The 18143-nt window shown below is 39.5% G+C and overlaps 1 protein-coding gene across 1 annotated transcript; it reads left to right on the top strand.

The window, feature by feature from the left end:
• The first annotated feature begins 10482 nt into the window (after positions 1 to 10482).
• Positions 10483 to 16386, top strand: CHRNA9 (cholinergic receptor nicotinic alpha 9 subunit). The gene is made up of 5 exons (XM_009976695.2): positions 10483 to 10552; positions 11641 to 11786; positions 12580 to 12734; positions 13396 to 13928; positions 15731 to 16386. Exons 1-5 carry the CDS (start codon positions 10483 to 10485, stop codon positions 16285 to 16287), a joined length of 1461 nt encoding a protein of 486 aa, XP_009974997.2. The 3' UTR covers positions 16288 to 16386.
• The last annotated feature ends 1757 nt before the right edge of the window (positions 16387 to 18143 follow it).

Here is an 18143-nt window from a genome sequence, read left to right as displayed (position 1 = left end):
AATGGGGAACAGCAGCTTTTCTACTCAACAAAGTCTGCCTCTGAAAATATTTCATTTAATCCTCTAGATTCAATTCCCTCTATGCGTAATTAGTCTAATCAGTATTTAAATAACAAAAATAGCACATGGTTCATTTAACAGTTAATGATTTCCTTAGGATGTGATACTTGCTGTCCTTAATTTAACCTGCTCTTTTTTTTTAACTGAATTTTAAGTTACTTTTTAAAATCGAGTTGTTTTCAACCATAATCATAAAATACAATGGCTCAAGTGCTTCTAATTTTGTAATTATAGCATTTGTAGTACTTTGGGTTGGAATGCATTTTTCACCATGTGGCTGGGAAGGGAGTTGGTGAGTCAGACAGTCCCCCTGGCTGAGAACTGTGGTGAGCAAGCCTTTTGATCACCCTTACTACTATAGCTGCTTCAAACATGGATCACAGTTATTGCTAAACAGGCTAGTTTTGTATCTTACATTGCCTTTTTCTCACTAAACTATGGGTTACAGAAGCGTGGGAGCTGCGTGAAATTTAATGCTGTCTTGACCTCTGTGTGGATAATTAGCCGTGATTCCTGAGGCTTCGGATTAGTAGAAAGTAACACTGTCTAGGGCAGCACTAATCTGCTACACTTTACCATGAGAGTGGCATTGTGTTCGCTGTGGGACTTGATTATGGTGCAGCAGGACTTCTGTGGTTATGACCATATCGGAGATCTTTGTTTTAACTGCAGTTTAGCCAGAAGCTGTCTTTCATTGTGTGGCTTCCTCCACTAGAAGTGCTTGTTTGTATAGCAGTTTCTGTTTCTGTGAAATCGAAGTGTAGACGGAGCCATAGCGTCTGCCCAGGAGCTTACCCTGAGGTGCCCACCAGCTCCTGCTGGTTAGGCTGAGCAGACACTTGGAACGTACCTGAATAAGAAGTTGCATTGTGCTCTGTGGAAGCTTGGATGGATTTGGTGCTGTCTCCTGTGTGTATGACATGTCTGCTCGCTGGCTTGTGCTGTGCCCAGGCATGCCAGCTTCCAGCACTGTCTGTTGCCTTGCTGAGCCAGGCCTGTCTTTTGGCTGTATGTGGCATTGTTTTGGTGGTGGTGGGTGGATGGGGACTGCAGGGGTGGCTTCTGTAGGAAGAGGTAAGGGGCTGCCCAGTTTATAGTTTTATTTTCCAGTACCAAATATTTTAATTGGCAATACATTAATTCTTCCCAAGTTGAGTCTGTTTTACCTGTGACAATAATTAAATTATGTCCCTGTATTTAGCCCTCTGTACAAGTAGATGAAAGTAGTTGCACCAGTGTTACAGACCTGGGAGATACCAAAATGGGTGAAGTACCAAACCACCTCAGTGCTTCTGCCTGACCCTTTAACTCCCTGCTAGGACTCTCCCATTTAATTGATTTCAGCAATAAATTGTGCTTCCTACGTGGGGAGACAGGAAAGCCTTGCAAATATTTATTAGAGTGCAAATGGATGTTCTAATAAGATGGGAATGGCTGTATTAATATTAGCGCCTTTAATATATGTGCTGTTTTTAAAGCTTAGAAGTAAGTCTGTCTTCTGGGAAACCTGGTATTTGGCAAATCGATGCCATGATCGTTGCTCAACAACACTGGGAAGATGTCTGTCTCATCTGTAATTTCTATGTGTGTGATACATGAAGCAGAAGAGACTGATTTTTATTCTTATTTCTACTTACATTCTGTAGCTGTAGCCTGAGATTTTGGACTTGCACCTCCCCCCCCCCCAAGTGGAAGTAAAATCTAGGAAGCAGCTGGAGGGATGATAAAGAATCAGCTACAGTTACCAACTTCACTGAGTTCTGATCCCAGCACTGAGGAGAAACTTGTTTTTAAGAAACAGCCATCACAGAGGTAATTAGATTTTTATAAAGCCCTGTTTTGATAGGCTGGCATATTTTCAGATAACAGGGTTATAAATGCAGTGCTTGATCTATAATTACTTGTTGGAGCTATAGGTCTCTTTTTACATGGCAAATAAAACTGAGACAGTTGGTAAGTAAATGAGACCCATTTTTTCCTGAATGTTAGGAGTTTCACATCTTATCAGCTCAGAATCCTAAAATGTTATCTCTAACAAATTAGTATTTGCAAGGTTTTTCCATTTAGCTATTTTAAATACCCTGAATAAAAGCAGAGGGGATATAAGAAGGGTATTTACTTTAAAAAGCAAAATGGGGAATTATTTCAACTCACAATTCTTTCTTAGAGTGTTAATGATTTCATACATTTTTATCATGTTAAGGGTGAAAGGCTAAGCATACTGACTCCAAAAAGAGCTAAATTACTCTGTACTACTAATCACTGTCTGCTGTGGGAATTCACTGTATTATGTGGAGATTCTGGTGAATCATTATTCATATGGAAGCTTGAATTCTTAAAATTTCTACAATTGTTGAATTTAAGTAATTAGGCTCTGTTCAAGAATAAAGGGGAAGTGATTAGCTGTACTTTTTATTAAAAAAAACCAAAACTTTATTTGTATACCTGGTTGGAATGCATTTGATTCTATTCTGAGTGTGATGCTTATATCAAATACAACGATAGAAATATTAGAATGATAGAAATAATGTTACCCATTAATTATTACAGTACTAATTAATCAAGTATAAAGTATATATCCTTACACAGCTAAAATTTTAATTGCTGAAATTGTACCTCAGAGTTCATGTTTCTGAAATGGATGAAATTTGCAAGAAATGGCTTCTTTCCATATCTGCTGAAAATTAATTGGGTAACTAAGTCAGATATTTGTCAGATTTCACACCAGGATCCATGAGTACTTCTTTCTCCTGCTTGTAGAATGAAACCATCCCCTGCTAGGCTGACTGCAGCATTCAGTGACCTTTGATAGCAAAGACTCAAGCCCAGAAAGCTAAGGATAAATAGGCATATGCCTCCAGATATTTTAGGGTTTGCTTTTTAGTGTCTATACAGAGAATTATTTGTGCTATAAAAAGTGCTGAGGAGACTTTTGGAGGCAATCTGCAAATGCAAGCAATTGCATTGCCCATGCTTTTGTTTTTTGCCTGCAGGTAGCCTGGATGGGAAGTTGCTAGCAAAAGACAACCTTAAGGTTGAGGGCTTCCGTAGATCTGTTACCTGGAACATTCCCAAAGTGCTTTTTGGGTACTTAGAAGTCTTTGTCACCATGACTTCTTCCTTCTGCTTTCCATCAGTTTCCACCAGCTGTTTACTTGTACACTGAAGAGACTTTATCATTCTACCCTGTAGCAAGGATGCCACTGATGTTCTTACAGCAGCTCTAATAGCAGTACACTGGGCACATCATGCTGGCACTGTCTTTATGCTGCTCTGGCTTTGTTGAAGATGTTTCATTTCATATTTTTAAGTCATACCTCCTCAGGATGTTTGTAATTGCTGATGTTGCAAACTTGGAAGCTGGATAGGTATTAAAAGTACATTTATTTTAAGGTATCTAAAGGAAAAGCAATGTTTTTCAATCAAGTTAGGTGAAGAAAGCTTTGGTTTACATGTTGCGATGCTGTGATGTAAGTTTGGACAGAACCATTAGCATGGTGTTGCATGCACCAATTGCTACTGGCTCATTGATTGATCTTTTCCAATGGCATGTCATAACATGTGGCCAGCTCATTCTCTGAGGCTGGCTGCCTATTCACTGCAACATATTGCTTAACCATACCAGTGTTTTATTTGCTACTTACATTGCCTTGAAGTACTGGCGGAAGGGAAAGAGTTAAAAGAACAACACACAGCACAGATTCCATGCTTTTTTCCTTATGGATAGCTTACCACCAAGAACAAATCAATTATCCTCAGAGTCCAGACCTGACTATACCTCAGTCATTAATACTATTGGATTAAGAGTTGCTCTCTGAAATGGCAATGTAATATGCTGCTTTTGCCAGAACCCAGGAGAGTGAAGCCAATATGGAATTTGTTGCTAAAATTGTTCCAAGCTCTAGCAGTGTTCTTGTACAAGCTCTTTTATACTAGTTTGAAGAACTGGCTTTTGCACTTTTATATGCATTTCTCAAAAGCTATAACTGCAGGATGATTGTAGGATAGTCTGTCTTCTCATAGCTGTAAACTGTGCACTAGTTCCTTTTGCCTTTTCCCCAACATCTTGTTTCTGTTTCAGAATAAAACACCCTTCATGTCCTTCCCTATGCTAAGGGCAGCTGAGCAATTGGCAAAGATACTTTGCAGCCCCCTGCCAGTTGTTGGCTGGCAAGTAGCAAATGTTTTCCAAAACACATAAACCAACCTTATATAATATGTGGTTATAGTTGTATTTTAATGTTAGAGCACACTTTTTTTTTTTTTTTTTTTACTTAACTGCTTTAATACCTCATATCAGCTTTCACAGAACTTGAAAAATAGCAGTTATTAAGCCTGTAAGATTCAGATCAGTGTTGCAGGATAACACTTCTAGGTGGCAAATCCTTTGTCTTTATGGGCAGAATAAGTTTTTTCAGAACAGTTAACTAGAGAAAAAAACATTCTTTGGTGGTGACTCCCTATATTAACACTGGATCTTTTTTCCATTGGAAGTACTAAACTTTCATTTCAGTGCATTTATTGTGGGTTGAAAAGAAGGAACCAGTATCTTGGCATTAGACAATTGATTAGAGTTTTGCAGATGAAAACCAGTGGTATGAATGCAGCTTCCCTTAACTGATCTGCAGCCACTGGGCTCAAAGATGCTTAAGACAAGGGATGCTGTTATCAGCTGAGATGGTGGTGCTTAGTCCCCAGGGCCTAAATGACTGTTGTGCCAGAACGAGTGTAGTTGCAGAGTTTGAATAAAACTGCAGGTATTTTGCTCAAGAGGAAATGTTATTTTTTTGCTTAGTCCATAGTATAATGTAGCTGTGTTCATGCTAGGATATTCTGAAGAATGTCAGAACCCGTGTACTATAAGATGTTTCAGTAGCAAAACCCATGATTTCTCAAAATTTATTTTCCCCTCAAAGGGTTGAGTAGCTGCTGCTTGACTTATCCTACAGGGGTGTTTGTTCAGGCATAAATGCATTGTAATAATTTAGAGTTGTGTTCTCCCCATGTAGTTGCTCTGATATTAAAGTGGGTAGCTCTGCAATATTCATAAGCTTGGAAACGAGTTTATTTGGTTTAGAAGAAACTTGCTCTTGGAGTGGATTGCCAAGGTGGGTATTTTGTACTCTGAGTAAAGCAGTGTTTTTGTTTTTTTTCCTCTAAATCTGGGAACATGGAGAAATCACCTGGGTAGATTGATATGCGTGATTAGATAGAGCAGTAACAATTAGATAATGGCAAATGTTGCAATATAAATGTTTGCTCAGTGTCTTTTTTCAAAGAGATTTGTATTACAATGCAGGTAAAATTGTATACAACAGTGGTGAGGTAGGGTGTATGAATACTGTTGTAGCAGTCATGTTAACAATTGGAGTGCTGTGAATTCCTTAAACACAGTTAGTTTAGGTTGATACATTATGATTTGTGTTTTTTTTCTTGTCTTTATCATCTGGCATCCTGTCTTTTCAGCCAGCTGCACTGTATTAGTGCACAGCATCAGTCATAGCATTTTGTAGGGAACTCTTTAAATTCTGAGCAATTCAGATAATGACACAGAAGTTTAGATGTACCTGTATTCCGTGTTGCAAGGTAGATGTGAGCTTATCAGGAAAGCTTATGTTTTCAGGGGATGTTAGACTCTGTGCAGATACCTTTGTGAACCGGATGAGCCTCAGTTGTGTTCTAAACCTTCACGCAAGCTGAAGGAATTGCTTTCTGGGGAACCTAGAGTTGTCTTCAGCCTGCAGTGGTGCCTGCGGGACTTCCCTCTACTTCCAAAAGCTGAGGTAGTGTGCTGCCTTCCATGGCTCAGGAGTGATAATAGAGGAATATGCTTGAGTCTGTCTAAACCCTTGTAATGGGGTAGAAATAGTTCTCCAATCCAGTTTGGTTTGGAGCATCAGGCTGCCTGTCAGAGCAAACCTGTGATCTGGAACAGCGTCTAGGCCCAGAGGTTGTCTTTGTGTAGAGCACAGATCTTGTGATCAGCTCTTCAAAGGCCTGATACAAAGCTGCAAATGATCCCAATGAGAAAGAGCTGTATATAAAATAGCTTTCTGATAGCTAAAATTATTAAATGGCTTTGTTCTTAACCCTGCCAGATACTGAATGCTTCTCAAGGATGGACAAAATACCAGTCAGCTTGCAGGCATCCCGGTTAAAAAAAAGATGAATATGCTGCATTTCAGATCACATTAAATAGTATAAGGGTTCTAGAGGCAAAAGGTTTCTCTACTTACGGTGCTCGGAGGTGGTCAGCAGAGCTACCTAAGTGGACCTAAGTAAAATTCATGTTTGGAAAAGCTCACAACTGTAACATGCAAATTAGGATTTCCCATCTCTGAAAAGGCCAGTATTCTACATTATCTCCTGACCTGACAACGTGAATGCTTCCTAATGTATTTCCTATCTTCCATGTGTACAACAGGGTGGAAGAAAATATGAATGAGTATGCTGGTTTCAGGTGGTAGGAGATTTTTTAGAGAGAAGGAAGGAGGAGGTAGTAGGTGGGTGAGAAAAAAATGAGGCGGAGAGAAACACTGCATCTAAATGAAGTGCTGTATTCTCCTTCTCCAGAGCAGGCACAGTGAGGCTATTCTACCGGCAAGAAGAGCTGTTGTTACTCATGCTGTTAAGACTTCAGTTAATCTAAGGAGAGAAGTCTGACTCTGAAGAGTTAGTGTGCTGCTTGACCCCATCACAAGATAATATTCTGTAGCAAATGCTGCGAAGAATGTGAACGCAACAGCTTCTGGGGAGAAAAATTGGCAGGAAGACAAGTAGAAGCAGACTGTGAGACACTTCTTACAAACTGTGCTTAGAAACCAATCTGTTCTTCTTCATTGTTCTCTGATGAAGGGATGGATTATACATGGTACAGACGGCCTTGAGGCCTGTGATAATACAGTATCTGTAGCTTTTCCAGTTGGAGTCTCAAAAACTCTTAATGCTTTTTATGCAAAAAAAGGGTAAGAATCCATTCAAAAAAAATTCTGAAAATGTGCATGTCAAAGACTCAGCCTTGGGAGCAAATTGTTATTTTAGGCAGGAAAGGAAAGATTTGTTTAATTGAAAGAAAAAAAAAATTTAAATGTTTTTAAACTTCTTTCCTGCTTTGCTTATAATTTGGCTGAGATAAATATAGAACGTTGGAAGTTTTTAATATGAAAGAGATCCTCCAATGTAATGTCCAGTCTGTCTTTAAAGTGCATGCAAACTCAAACTTCCCTTATATAGCACTACACTGAAGTCAGGTTTTTTTGATGTTGTCTTGATAACAGCATATATGTTTGTCTAGAACCATAAAAAGTCACATGTGTCATGAGTGTTGTACAAGCTCGGTGCACCACAGAACGGTACACTCTTGTCCCACTGAATGTAAGCACGAACACAGTGTTCTGTTCTGCTAATAGCCTATATGCATTCTTACAAAGTCAAATGTTTGAACAAAATACATGGAAGCAGGGTTGGATGTTATGTCATGGGCCCTAACTGCTCTCTGCATCAGCAGAAGTGGCCTGTGCTCTAAATATGGTTTCATATCTTACAGTTGTTGACAATGATATATATTTGCTCACCCTGAAACCCTCTCGTGACTGGTCTCATGTATGGTAGACAGACCAGAGAGCTGGATTCAGCCAGTAAGCGTTTTTGTTCCTTGTGGTTATCTTTTTTCTTTAAAAGAACATCATGTCTCTGCTTGTCTTTTATCAAATGTGAGGCAAATAATCAGTGAAATTAGTCCAAGTAGATTAAAATATGATGTGATTTTTGTGATAAACAAAAATAATCTTGAATATCTGGGTAGATCTGTAGGCTGGCTAACAGGGCCATCTGCTGGCAGATACACTCTGACAAGATAACTTTGAATTTTGCTGGGAACGGGTCTAGTTCTGAGAGAGGTTAATGGCTTGATTCTAACTTCCAAACACCCGTGACTCTTCTTAAATTATCTTTGTAAGCTGCTTTGTACTTCATATTAATTCCTGACTTTGTAGCAGAACTTACTCTAAAAATAGAGAACTGCTTGACTATAAATTTAAGCTCCATTCAAATATTGAATATTTGATTTGGGGGTACTGTTGCCGTAGATAACACCACAATTTAAAACTATATTCTGAGGAAGCATGGGTTTGTAGATGAATCTCAGATCAATGAACAATGATTAATGTTAACTCTTCATACAAAATGTCTACATTAGGGACATTTTGATTAAAATTACAGATCAGACTTCTTGTGAACAAATGTAAAGAAGCCAAATGGTCTGGCATACTAAGATTGATAAATTTCTTGTATTCTTAAGATTGAAAAGGCTTTTGGTTGTATTTTAGTTTTATTTTTACAAGCACTGTGTAATCAAGGCAGCATCTCAAAGATAACAAGCATGTTCTTATGTATGTTTGCTTGTCTGTATGTCCAGTATGTGGCAACAGTTGGATATATTTGATGACTGGAAATATCCCTTTGCAAGTTTATAATGAATAACATACGGAACATATGTGTATATAAGAATAAATTGAGTAAACAACACATGTAAGCATGCTTCTTGTTTTTGTCTTTTGAGAACCTGCAGCTTCCCTTCAAGAAGATGTCATTACAAGAAAGGTGAAAGGTTCTTTAATGTAAGTGATCTTATGCAAATTACAGTACATCCATCTGCACTACTTGGCAGATAAAGTATTGCTGGTGTGACAGGTCACAAGATTGTCTCAAGCCTGTGGCAAAGCAAGCTTAGTCTTTGTTCCAGTAGTGTTTATAGCAGCACACTTAAAGCAGTACCCCTGGTCACTCCTGTAATTACAGTGAGAGAAGTGAAGCAGTAGCTACTTGTTGACATGATGGCAATGTACTGTAGACTAAAGATATCTCCTGAGAATGCACTGATCTGACTGTATCCAAAATTCTTCCATCTTTTGTCTCTGATTTTTGTTGTTTCTAACAGTATATACCTTATTCCCACAGGAAAAAGCAGGTTATTACATACTGCTTATGGGCTGCTTTGACCTTTTTGACTTTTAAACTGTCCTCCGCTTTTTCCCTCTGACAATTCAGCAAATGAAGTGATGGAGATGGATTTCATTACAGGTGCTTTGACTGAAATTATTTATTGCTTACCTATTAAACCTGGCCATAAATGTCATTGATTTATAGACCCCACAAAAGCACAAACATTAGCCAGTGAGAACCAGGAGTGCTACTCTACAGAAATTACAGGTATGGAGGGATCAGCTGCCTTCTAGACAAAAGACTATGCAAGAGTAAAGCAACAGTATATTTTGTTTATATCAGAACTATTCTGGACCAATTCTTTGTGTTGGTAGTTCATTCTATATTTTCACCTTTCTATTTTAGTGACTGTTTTCTAGTATCTGTTCTAAAAGGATGGCAAAATAGACCACTGTATGAGGAAGGTTAGATTGGGTTACAGAAAAGAGGAAATCATCTTCTCTTGTCTGTGAGAAACTTGTAAGAAATTGCCTGCAGTACTAGGAAGCTAACTGAGTAACATGAGTAATATAGACAGAGCTAATGAAGTTCTGACCGTCAGGGTAGATGGGAGGGGAGGTTTGATGATGTTTCATGTTTATACTTCTGCCTTATAAGTCTTTTGGCTAAATGCAAGAGCTGTCCAGTAACTCAGTAATTCTTTGTAAAGTCTTGTTGAGTTAACAGTTGTGCTGTACTGGGAAATGGCATTTTATCTACAGAGTCTAGTTTTGCTCCTGATTGTGCTGGGTACTGGTCTCAGAGTTGTTTACACCAGCAGAAGTTCTTTGCACAGATACAGGGCTACTGCAGATGTTGCCTATGTTGTCCAACTTTGGTGTAGCTGCATCACTTCCATGTGGCACCACTCTGGTAGGTGAAAACATTGTTTTGTCAGCATGGGAGTAAGTAGTCTGTGGGGTTTTTTGGTGTATGACATTGGATGTGTGATGTACACTGTGATCATGACAAAGTACTGAGGCAGATCGCTTTTTTGTGATGGTCCTCAGATTCCACAGAACTGGTTCTGAGGAAGATACTGCTGAACATAAGGACAGTAAAATGTGGTCCACCAAAGAAACGTCAAAGAGTTCTTCATAAATTAGTCAAAATCTTACATTTGTAGTAAAAAATGCAATAGAATATAGTTTTTCTACTGATATCCCATCCGTTTGTCTTCTCCCTCAGCATTAGCTTAAGAGCAGGCAGCTCTCAGGTTACGGAGAGAGGGAGGGCTCCTCCGAGCCCCGGGCGGTGGCAGGGATCGTTCTGGGACTCTGACAGCTGCTGAGAACTGAGCTGCTTCTAGCAGCTCATCAGTGCCTCAGCACCTTTATGTTGCTGTGCAACTTGATTTTTTTTTTTTTTTTTTTTGTTAGATTTGGATGGTGATAAACGTTCTTGTGCCCTTGAGTGAACAGTTTTATTTAAGGTTCAGAAATGAAGAGAAATAGCCTGTCCTCCTTTTCCGCCTCTCTCTGGTTGCTGTTTACAGCAGTGATGCTTCAAGGTGAGAATACTGCTCGATAGCTAAATGTTGCATTGAGGTTTATTTTACTCATAGGAGCTGGTGTCCTGATGTGTCTTACATGGTTGAGCTCCAGAAGTCTTTCATCTGTTTTGATTGACTTTGTCTCACTGATGCATAGACAAAATAATCGTGTGCAGCCAGAATTTAAATGCTTTTTGTGAAGCTTTGATTTTTTAGGATTTCTTTTTAATCAGGAAGGTTTGCTTTGAACTCTTATTAGTCCAGGAAGTCACTATGAGTCACCAGAGAGTGATGTACACCAAAGCACTTGCTTCCTACATAGTGTCAGCTGGCATTTGCGCAAGTCTTGTGAGTGTTACTGTCCTTGAGCTTTGCTTGCAGAAATGCGTGAATCTGTCTAAAGGTAATATAGAGACTGCCTGCAGAAATTGTGATGCGCGCAGTGTGGAACAGCAAAAGTGCCATTTAAAACCTAAAGTTGCAGTGAATTATCCATAGTGACTAAGTCTAGATATCAAGAAATCTCCAAATACATGGCTTGGAAAAGGTGCTAGTACAAGGATGTGTTCATACATCAGTCAATTACTAATTTGGGAGAAAAGCAGCTCAGACTTTTTCCAGGTGGTAGTTAAAAAGGGAAGAGTAAATTCTGAAAGTCGCATGAATCTATCAGCGCTGCATTTAGGGAGATATCACAAGTCGTTAGCCTGGGAGCAGGTTTGACTTCAGATTTAGCTTCTAATTTTAGCCTGACAGATGTGTGACTGTTAGTCAATAATCTCTATGCCTATGAAAGATGCCAGTAAAATAAAGGTAATGATATTTACCTTCAAAAAAAGGCATGAATCTCTGGATGCAGTGGTAGGTTGTTTTTTTTTTTAGTGTGTGTGAAAAGCTAGAGTTAGCTATTCATTAAGTACAGGTGAGTGCTGTCCTTATTTGAATAGCTTTGTCAGGTATACTTCTGTTTCTGCACTAAATGATATTCTACAGTATATGAATGATAAATACAGTTATAGAAAATATTACTTGAAGCTGTAGAAAGAGGATATTTTCTGATACTGCTTAGTGCTTAATCTGACATACTGAACAAATCTGTTATCTAGCTGTAGAATCAGCTAAAGGAAAATATGCTCACATGCTGTTCAATGAACTGTTTGAAGACTACTCAAATGCTCTAAGACCAGTGGAAGACACAGATAAAGTACTGAATGTCACCCTTCAGATCACATTGTCCCAAATTAAAGACATGGTGAGTAAGAGTACAGTTCTGTTTTTCTAAAGATGTGCAGAAATATACTAGCTGTACACCTTTTGCTTGGAGTAGGAAAAGCAACTTGCATTTTGTTGTGACAACTTCAGTAGTGCTTCTTCAACAGGGTCATGTTCTCCTTCATAGAATCTTATCTGATTGCAACACTAAGACTTCCATTATAAGCCTGCAAATTTACAGCTGCTGAATTGTTAAGACTTCTTTTGTAGTTAGGTGTTAGTATTATACCCTCCAGGCAACTTCTTCTGAGTTTTTAATGCTTTTTCTAAGATGCAGTTAATTTCTACATAAGTACCCTGTTTTTAGCCTTCAGTAATTTTGTTATAAATTTGTTTCAGCCAGGTATATTTTTAAGGCAAAAGAAAGTGTGTCTGGAAGGGGAATGGAAAATCACTTCTGTGACTCTGTGACTTCTGAATTACAACTTCAAGGCCTCACCAAGCTTTCAGAGAATTTGTTAGGCTGAATCTATTAGCTGTTTGGTATTCTGAAGCTCGCAAAAGCAAATTGCTAAGATACTGGGAGCCTTAGACAACTATGATTAAAGCTAGGAAGGGTGCAGGGGGAAGAAGGTTTGGACAAGAGGAAGTCAGACTAAATAAGCTCCCTGTACAGTGTACGGGCATATGTACCTGTCTGAAGTGTTTTTGTGGCCTGTCAGCATTCTGGCCTGTTTTGGGCACTGCTTTAAAGCTACACAACAAATGCTGTCTGCATCCAAGATGTGATTTTGTCACCTTCAGCTAGAAACATTTCTACATTTTTTATGCAGGATGAAAGGAACCAAATTTTGTCAACTTACTTATGGATTCGACAAAGCTGGTATGATGCATACCTCAAGTGGGACAAAGATAAATATGATGGGTTGGATTCTATCAGGATTCCAAGCAATTTGGTTTGGAGACCAGATATTGTCCTATATAACAAGTGAGTGTGGCTGGAGAAAACCAACTTGCATATTTGTCAGAGGGAGGGAGGGGGTTGAAGAAGGAATTGACCCACAGTCTGAACTTTTGCTGCTTTACCTTACCTTAGCAAGGGGTATGTTTGTTGTCTTAACATTTACTGTTGATCATCTAAATATTTTGCAATAAAGCCATAGGCATGACTTAGTAATTGATTATGCTACATAGCAAATCTGTTCTGAATTTCTCTGCACTGGGAATTGAATGCTCTGTCAGTCTGAAGTGCGTTCTGCTGAGGCTGCTGAAGAGCTCTGGAACATTGTCCACAAAAAAGTGGTACATGAAGACTGCACTTTTTGTCTGCTCTCTCAGGCCAGTAGTGACCAGCAGATTATTTTCATATCTAAATGGATTTTTATCCTAGTGTGTTCTGTTTGAAGAAGCTATGGGCAACAAATACCACATAATTTAGCAGCACTGACTTTTGGCATTAATGGGAACTGGTACCTGTAAATAATAGTTAATAGTAAGTTCCTACTAAAATTCAGTATAAATATAAATATTATTTCAGAAGCATGCTTTTAATGGCGTGAAGCAAGTGTCTTCCCTCTTGCCCCACCTTCCCTGGCCCACACTCTAGATTGTTACCTGTCAATCCTGACTGTCGCTTTTCTGTCTTTTAGGGCCGATGATGACTTTTCAGAACCAGTGAATACTAATGTTGTGTTGAGATATGATGGAAAAATCACTTGGGATGCACCTGCTATCACAAAGAGCTCATGTGTAGTGGATGTATCTTATTTTCCTTTTGACAGCCAGCAATGCAACCTTACATTTGGGTCCTGGACCTATAATGGTAATCAGGTAGACATCATCAATTCTCTTGATAGTGGTGACCTCTCTGACTTTGTAGAAGATGTGGAATGGGAGATTCATGGTATGCCAGCAGTTAAGAATGTCATCACTTACGGCTGCTGCTCTGAGCCGTATCCAGATGTGACCTTCACACTGATTTTGAAAAGGAAGTCTTCTTTCTACATATTTAATCTGTTGCTTCCTTGCATTTTGATCTCTTTCCTGGCCCCACTGGGATTCTATCTCCCTGCAGACTCTGGGGAAAAAGTGTCTCTGGGTGTTACGGTTCTTCTTGCTCTGACTGTGTTCCAGCTGATGGTTGCAGAGATCATGCCTCCCTCTGAAAATGTACCTTTGATAGGTGAGCTTTACACGCTTTGTCTTTAAACTTGTCTTATCAGTAGCAGGGCTGTGTGTCAGGGAAATGATATGTAATTTGTGGGTTCTGGGAAAATAAAGGTGCTACATTTTTAAAACATAGTGAAATACTTAAAATGTGTGTGGAATTTGTATGGGTATGCTGCAGCTCTTTAAGGTTATTTAGTGTTTATTTTAAATTATAGGTTAGCTAGCTATTTTATATTTATTAAATATAGTTAGACATTTAGAACTATTTTATCACCTCTTGTAATAAAGCTAGTAATGGAAAACAATTTTAGAGCCAGCATATGAAGTGTAAGCAAGAGTTATGAGCACAAGTTCAGACTGTTTCAAGATATGTTTCTGTCAGATCCGGATGGTTGGTTGGCCTGGCTGGGACACTCAGGGTTGACTTAGTATCTGACAGTTGTTACACTGAACTGTAATGCCTGGCAATCCATTACGCTGAATTTTAATTTACGTCTGAGAGTTCAGAAGGGCTGATGTGCAGTGAAAGGGTGGTGTTGAGCACTCTTCTCTCTGCCATCGGCCGGGACCCTCCTGCCCCTGGCTGCCCGGCCCCTGCGGCAGGAGGCTGCCCGGCTGGGAGTTCTGCAGGACTAGGAGCACAGTTGCCTCCACACTGGCTTCCAGCTTTGTTGAGACAATTCAGATTTTGTTGGTTTTATTCTCATTATTACTGTCTCCATAAAAAGCTGCACGGCTTAACTGAGACAAAACACTGGTTAATGAATAGGACTGTTGCATGCATTGCCCACACCAGCAGCAACTATTCCTGCCTAGAATACATGCTTTCTGTACCTTCCCTACCCTTCTATCACACTGTATAAATTAAGGAGCCAGGACCTAGCTTCAGTCTGGTTTCTCTATTCCCTCACTCTCCCTCACCATCCTTTCCACCCCCCTTTGAAAACCAGGATCACATCGCACTTGTCTGGCGCATCGTGTGTCATCGACGCCAGCCCTCGCTTTTCCTTCAGAGGCTGCACAGCAGCAGAGCAGAGCGGGGAGCTGCCTCTTTGCATAAGGCACGAGGCACAGTAGGTCAGCTGTGTACTTCAGTTGTTGAAGAGCAGGGACCGAGGGACACTGCATGTATTCACTGTATTTGTTATCTGTTCCTGGTCAGGATGAACTTTGTCCTTGTTTGGACTAGCCATGCTAAAATTTGTACAGTCTGTAGAATATCCAGACAGCAAGTCTCAACAGGCAGTGGAGCCAGCCTTCAACTCTGTGCCTGGCCTCTTAGCTGTCAGTACACTGGTTGTGGATACCAGCGAGGTCTGGATATGCACTGGCCTGTGTGAAAGCAAAGGCATCCATCCGCTGGTGTGGAGTGTGTCAATAGCTCCGACAAAGTGTTACCATTGCTTTTGTTAATACATGAAGAAGTGGGATTTCTGATGTGCTATGTGAAGCCATCAACACTGGGATTTTGCAGACATCAGGGAAAGAGCAAGGCTCCTGAAAAATATTTTTAAGCTGCTTTCTGAATGTGTGTATCTTGAGAAATCAGAAGTTTTGGATTGCAAATACTTACCATGCTAATACAATAGTCACTCATCTGATAAAAGCATGCCAGTAACAAGTATGAGGTTTTACTTTAATGGCTTTAATCTTTGATTTTAAATGATAAATTAAGTGTGATCTAAGGACAGAGAATGGGGGTTATTAAAAATTGGTTTTACTTGCATTTGTTTTGCACTACGTTGTCATGTTATTTCTGTCTTGAATTTTTTTATTAGTGTAGCATCTTTAATATGATTTTATTTTGTGTTCCAGGAAAGTATTACATAGCAACTATGACCATGATCACAGCTTCCACTGCACTGACGATCATTATAATGAATCTCCATCACTGTGGCTCAGAAGCAAAGCCTGTTCCACAATGGGCCAGGGTGGTTATTTTGGACTACATGTCAAAAATCTTTTTTGTTTATGATGTGGGTGAAAATTGCACAAGTCCAAAAAGAGAGAAGGAAGAAGAACGTAGGTTAGAGGGGGATGATGGGTGCCAGAGCAGGCACAAAGAGGTAAGGAGTTGCCTTTCTAATAGCAATGATGACTCTGCTCTCAAGGAGAAGCTCAATGGAAATTTGAATAAAAGCTATGACGTTCATGGTGAAAATGTTAGGGAGACTGTTAACTGCTGTTCCTGTTACAAAATGCTGATTAAGAACATTGAATATATTGCCAATTGTATTCGAGACCATAAAGCAAACAAGGCCAAAGGAATTGAGTGGAAAAAAGTTGCAAAAGTGATGGATAGGTTTTTCATGTGGATTTTCTTTATCATGGTGTTTTTCATGAGTGTGCTGGTCATTGGGAAAGCTGCTTAACTGAAGATGAACACATTCATTTTGTAAATCTGAATATACTGAGTGAGATTATTTCGGCAGAGCTCCAGGACAAGAGTGTTTTTGAGATCTTTGTCTTGCATTCTGTAACAATAAACAAATTGATTCTGTAGGCTGTGACAGCGTGTTGAGACATTGCTCAGCCAAGGGCTTTGTTAGTGACTGTCCTTGCCTTTTAGTATGGGAGTGCAGCCCTGATGAGGCCCTGGGTCAGCACTCTGCTCCAGCTTGATGGGTGGTGGCCATGTCTTCAGGCTGAATGTAGTGGAGCATTGTAGTGATGGAGCAGGCAGCCTAGCAGGGAGTACTGTATTCACAGGGCTGCATTTCTGTGCCTTGTAACTTGGGTGGCCCTTTCTTTCCCCCAGGAAAAAAACCCTAGCATTTATGACATGGTGACAGTTCCTGGAAAACATCCTTTCATGGCATTGCCTTATTTTTTCCTTTTTTAGCTTGTCTTCCTAACTCTACCCTTTTGTTAAGGCTCTTTCACTGTTCCTATCATTTCATAGGCTCTACCTGTCTATCTGCTGTCTGGTGTACCTTTCACTTCTAATACCATTGACTTTGCAGAATATGATGGTTACCTTGATCTTCCTCTTAATGATTTCCTGCTGCTGAATATTACCCCATTGTCACGATGTCTCTCGTAAGTTAGATTCCCAGGACTTCTTCCTCACCGAGTCAGAGGGCTTCTCTTCCATTCTTTTTCCCTTGAGCCTAATAGGAAGGGCTTCTCCTGTCCTTCCTAGATGTCTCATTCCCCTGGGCATTTGTGCAAGATGGGCCTTTAAATGGTACTTGAGACTGCTAAAATAGGAGGCTGTGACTTCTGTCTCTGCTTATTTTATTGATCTTCACCAATGTTCACCCCAGTTGTCCCTTGTCTACTCTTACATCCCCTCTAATACTTAAAATTTAAACTGTTTACAGTTGTCCTCTGCATTACGTAGCACAAAAGCACGATCTTACAGGCTTATTAAAGTAGTGCCATAATCAACAGTCCTTGCTAACACCTTAATTACTTATGCGTATACAAATGCTTTTGTCACTGGTAACACCAAACCCCCTCTTCTGTGTGTTAATTTCTGCTAACCCTCTCAGACTAATAGAGCTCTGGAAGATGTCTCTTGTAGTAAAGTGAGAAGCTAGTACCCATGGCAGATAAATTGCTTTTACAAAGCACCCTGAACTCTGAAACCATGATATTCTAGATGCAATAGGAGAGGCAGAATGACACTGTAATGGATCCCAGTCAAGAGTTCATGTGATAAAGCTCATGTTCACAATTGTTGCAGTTAATAGGAGCATACTTGTGAAGCTGTAAGTTAAGAACAAGGAATCAAAATGTCAAAGTGATGCAGTTGTTATGCCCAAATTTAATAGAAGAAAGGGAATTCTGGTTATTATTATAATGATGTAAATGATACATTGAATTGCTAATGGCAGGTTTTCTTCTGTGTGTACAGTATTAATGTTGTAAGCTTATCTGGATTCTCATACATAATTCAAGCCTTAAAGTCTAGGTTCTAATGTAAAGCTAAACTGGGTGGCTAGCCAAGAATAAACTCAGTATGTGTAAAAAGTCTCAAGTGTGTTCCCTGTATATTATCAGTTCCCAGTCAACCGGGGTAACTTTGAATAGCTCCTTTAGAAGACAAGTTGTTCACTTTCACTGTGCAGAAAAATGGTTGCACCCATTTGCCATGGAGTTCAAGGTTTGGCACTTACACCGTCTGTTTGAGGAAATGGATTTGCTCTTTGTTGTGCAAAAAAATACTGTCCTAAAGGCTTGGGAAGTGAAGTGTTTAAAGATAAGGGTAAAATATTCAGAATAT

This window comes from Tyto alba, unplaced genomic scaffold (genome assembly GCF_018691265.1).
Source record: "Tyto alba isolate M040663 unplaced genomic scaffold, T.alba_DEE_v4.0 Super-Scaffold_6, whole genome shotgun sequence".
In the NCBI taxonomy this organism is placed as follows: domain Eukaryota; kingdom Metazoa; phylum Chordata; class Aves; order Strigiformes; family Tytonidae; genus Tyto; species Tyto alba.
This window is presented reverse-complemented; position numbering and strand designations above follow the sequence as displayed.

Bases quoted from the DNA above. Each gene is read 5' to 3' on its own strand.
- CHRNA9 (XM_009976695.2), top strand. From the start codon at position 10,483: ATGAAGAGAAATAGCCTGTCCTCCTTTTCCGCCTCTCTCTGGTTGCTG. The intron at 10,553-11,640 runs GTGAGAATACTG...TCTGTTATCTAG, and splicing joins TACAGCAGTGATGCTTCAAG to CTGTAGAATCAGCTAAAGGA. The intron at 12,735-13,395 runs GTGAGTGTGGCT...TCTGTCTTTTAG, and splicing joins GATATTGTCCTATATAACAA to GGCCGATGATGACTTTTCAG.